Source organism: Littorina saxatilis, linkage group LG8 (assembly GCF_037325665.1).
Source record: "Littorina saxatilis isolate snail1 linkage group LG8, US_GU_Lsax_2.0, whole genome shotgun sequence".
Classification (NCBI taxonomy): domain Eukaryota; kingdom Metazoa; phylum Mollusca; class Gastropoda; order Littorinimorpha; family Littorinidae; genus Littorina; species Littorina saxatilis.
Window position 1 is genome coordinate 32,317,700 of NC_090252.1, and position 3,845 is coordinate 32,321,544.

Consider the following 3,845-nt stretch of genomic DNA (forward strand, 5'->3'; position numbering starts at 1 on the left):
CCTTAGCTGCAAACACTGACCCGCATTTTGGCTGTTGGGTGCATAACGTTCTACGGTGACAATGACAGGTTTCCAAGAACTGACGACAGTGGGAAAGTTGCAGGTCACATTACCTGGTTGACCTCTCTGTCCTGGTTTGGCGCTGCACGTGATCATCTCGCCTAATTTTAGAAATATTACAAAACTGAATAGAATTCCACAATTATTTGTTTAAAGAAGGATGATTGCATATCCGTCTTTCAAAAAGGCAAAACAAGCAATAATAGAAAGAGTTTCAATGAGCAAGCGTACGTAAAAGTTTGAGTGAAAGGCCTCACAATGTACCTCTCTCTCTCAGTCTCTGTGTGTCTGTTTTTTTCTGTCTGTCTGCCCGCCTGTCTGTCTGACTGTCTGTCTCTAATGGCCCCCCGGACAATTGCCCCCCCCCCCCCAGATAGTTGCCCCCCCCCGACAACTTCTGGTTTCAACACACACACACACACACATGCGTCCACACACTCACACACATACACACAAACACCATCATACACTTACACACACGCATGAACGTAAATACACACATAGACACAACGCTCAAATACTCACACACACACACTTGCACGCAGACTCACGCATAGACACAAATCATACACAAACATAAACACACACACACACACACACACACACACACACACACACACACACACACACACACACACACACACGTACGCACAAACGAACACACACAAACACACACAAACATCTACGTACAATTATTCACCTATTAATTGTTCTCTTTGCTAGTTTAAAAAAAAAATGAACACGATCACGCGAAAAAAGATGACCAAGTAAAGAGCGGACACTACCTTGCACCGTCACAGCACTCCAAACCAAGACGAGGTAAAACATCACAGAGAATGGCATAGACTGAAAAAAGCACAACACAGAATACACTGAGTAAACCCGTGTTCTTGATAAATGCCTCCACAAAGGAGGCGACTGTTTGTCTGACTGTACTTTGTTGGCAAGATTTAATCATGTTCGTAGCCTTTGTTGAATGAAATGATTACTGCGCTAGTTGATCTCCAATGGCAACCGTAGCAAACGCGACGACAACGACGACGACGACTACACCAACAATAACTACAACAACCTCAACTATAACACAGCAACGACGACGGTGATACCACCTCCACCACAATAATAAGAACAACTCTAACAGGAACAACAATGATACTACTAATACTAATAATGATATGTACAACAACAACAACAAAACAACAATAACAATAACAATAATTAACAGAACTGTATTACCATTGCTGATCAAACTGACGAGACGGGTCAGAGTGTGCACACAACATACAACTTATGACGCAAAGATATCGACACTGAGGAACTCTTCCTGGTTTAAATATAAAGAAGTCTCAGTGTCGTCGTCTTTGTCTGAAGTGTGTATGGCCTTTTCAGTAGCAATTCACTTCAAAATACTACACACATATTTTCATCGCTGATCGATCGAGTGCGAAGAGCTGTCACTGTGGGTGACTACCTCTCTTTCCTTTTCTATTCATTGCCATTGCGTAGAAAGTATAGAAACATAGTGCTTGGTGCCGCGCGAACCGAGAAAATTGTCCCTCTTTATCGTTTGCGGCGATTGGCCGCAAAACCCCTCCGCGCGGAGGTGTTTCCAGACACATCGCACGTAGGGTGTAGACGTAGGCTATTTTGATTCCAGAACGGAACGCGCACGGGTCAACTTCATATGCTGTCTAAGAGACGGTATCCATGTTTCTCTGGGTCATGCTGCCAGCAGTGCAGGTGGCTGATTACACCGAGACACGCAAGCACCTAGGTAGAGCGATTGTTGCTGGTTAGTGCCGTAAAATCCCTAGCATAAGCCCACCCCCCCTGTGCACAGATTTAGGGCAAAATTGGGGGGTGGGCGTTTGCTAGGGATAGACCCCTTTGCACAAAGTAAGTTTTGTCCTCAACCGTGTAATTGAGTGAATACAAACCCAGAAAGCATGTAAGTTAGGTCGTGTGAGTAGAAGTGAAGGAAAAAAGAAAAAAAAAAGGACTTTGAGGCAAAGAAGGCCAACCATTAGAGAGAAAGAGAGAGAGAGAGAGAGAGAGAGAGAGAGAGAGAGAGAGAGAGAGAGAGAGAGAGAGAGAGAGAGAGAGAGAGAGAGAGAGAGAGGAGGACTGGCTCTTCTGAAAACAACACGAGCATAGTCATTCATATAAATTTATGAGTAAAAAGAAAATCGCCAGACCTTTGCAAGGACAAACAATAACAACACAATTCCGGGAAAAAGAAACTTGATGAAATGTCGAAATGTCAACACCAATGAAGCCCTTTCTTTCTGTTCAGGGAAGAAATTACACGATCGTCTTTGGAAATGAAACGTTAACTGAACTTGGATTTTGTCTTCAAAAGGCCCAATCTTTCTGAGAAAGAAAAACCCACAAACTTAGGGAAAAAAAGAGAAGAGAAACTCGAAAAAACATGAACGATGGGTGGGAGTGAGGAGAGGGGACAAAGAATAAGAAAAAAGGAAAGAAACACGAAAAGGTAAAGAAGGGGAAAAAGATGACTTTTAGAACAGTCTGCACAAATCCTGGTGAAAGTGAGCCTATAGTCTCTTTGAAAAAATCAGGGTGGGCGTTTGCTAGGTAGTTACCCGTGTGCACAACTTTTGGCCCAAAGTGGGGGGTGGGCGTTTGCTAGATGGTGGGCTTATGCTAGGGATTTTACGGTATTAACTGGGAGGAAGTGACAGAAATGTTCAAGCGACGAGACAGTACATTTCAGATCTAGCACATTATGTTGCCAATGTCTGGTGTTGTTTTTTTTTATTTTTTTTTTAACTCTACAGCATATGGTATACTGTTCGCCTGATCGAGTGCCACGTAGACCTGATATGTTCTTAGTTTCCCGTCATTGCTTTTGAATAGACACATATCAATGCCTCGCACGGATTCCTTCGCCAATGTTTTGTGTATAACACCGTGTCAGCATTATAATACTGGTCGGCTGTCAAAGGACATTGTTTGAACAAACCCCTGACACAATCTTACGTAGTAAAATTAATATGCTAATCCTGCTGTTATTTTGGAAATCGCTCAGCTTGTAGGCGTTTGATTTATGCTCTAAGTGCAGCAAAGACGACAGTCCATGTTCAACACATTTTGTTTGTGACAATTGTGATCTTTGTGGCACGTGTCTGTTCTTGAACTAGGTAATCCAGTGCACATCACAGGATGGTAGCTATTTGTTTCCCCTTCACGAACGTTCGTCAAATACTGAACCAGCTTTGAAAAGTGGAGCAATACACTGCGTTGAGTGCTAGATGCGGAAGCAGATATGGCTTCACACATTCCCAAGGCATGAGAACAAGCTGATCACGTATGGAAGACATAATCATTGGCGATGACTCAGGACACAGTATGCATACCAATAACTGTCCCACCCTTGTGGTACACACACAGACATATTTTACGATATTCTGTCTGTCATAATCATCTTACACTTACGTTGTATACAGATTCAGGTTGATGGTCGATATTGACGTGGTTCTGTCTGTAACAGATGGTGGGCTGCGTGTGTGTGCGTTTGTGTGTGTGTGTGTATGTGTGTGTGTGTGTGTGTGTGTGTGTGTGTGTGTGTGTGTGTGTGTGTGTGTGTGTGTGTGTGTGTGTGTGTGTGTGTGCGTGTGTGTGCTCGTGTATGTGTGTGTGTGTATGTGCTTGCGTGCATATGTGCATCCGTGCGTGCGTAAGAACATGCGTCGTTGTCCGCGCGCGCGCGCGCGCGTGTGTGTGTGTGTGTGCGTGTGCCGTGTCACTGTGTGTGTGTGTGTGTG

General features: G+C 43.9%; 1 protein-coding gene across 1 annotated transcript in view; it reads right to left on the bottom strand.

The window, feature by feature from the left end:
• The window catches only part of LOC138973326 (uncharacterized), a 10,735-nt gene extending 7,164 nt beyond the window's left edge, over nucleotides 1-3,571 (bottom strand). The window contains exons 1-3 of the mRNA XM_070346053.1: nucleotides 3,517-3,571; nucleotides 846-906; nucleotides 21-161 (exon numbers count right to left, since the gene is read on the bottom strand). Coding sequence (XP_070202154.1) covers nucleotides 21-161; nucleotides 846-903 — 199 coding nt within the window. The 5' untranslated portion in view covers nucleotides 904-906; nucleotides 3,517-3,571. The remainder of the gene's footprint in view (nucleotides 1-20; nucleotides 162-845; nucleotides 907-3,516) is intronic.
• Nucleotides 3,572-3,845: the final 274 nt, after the last annotated feature.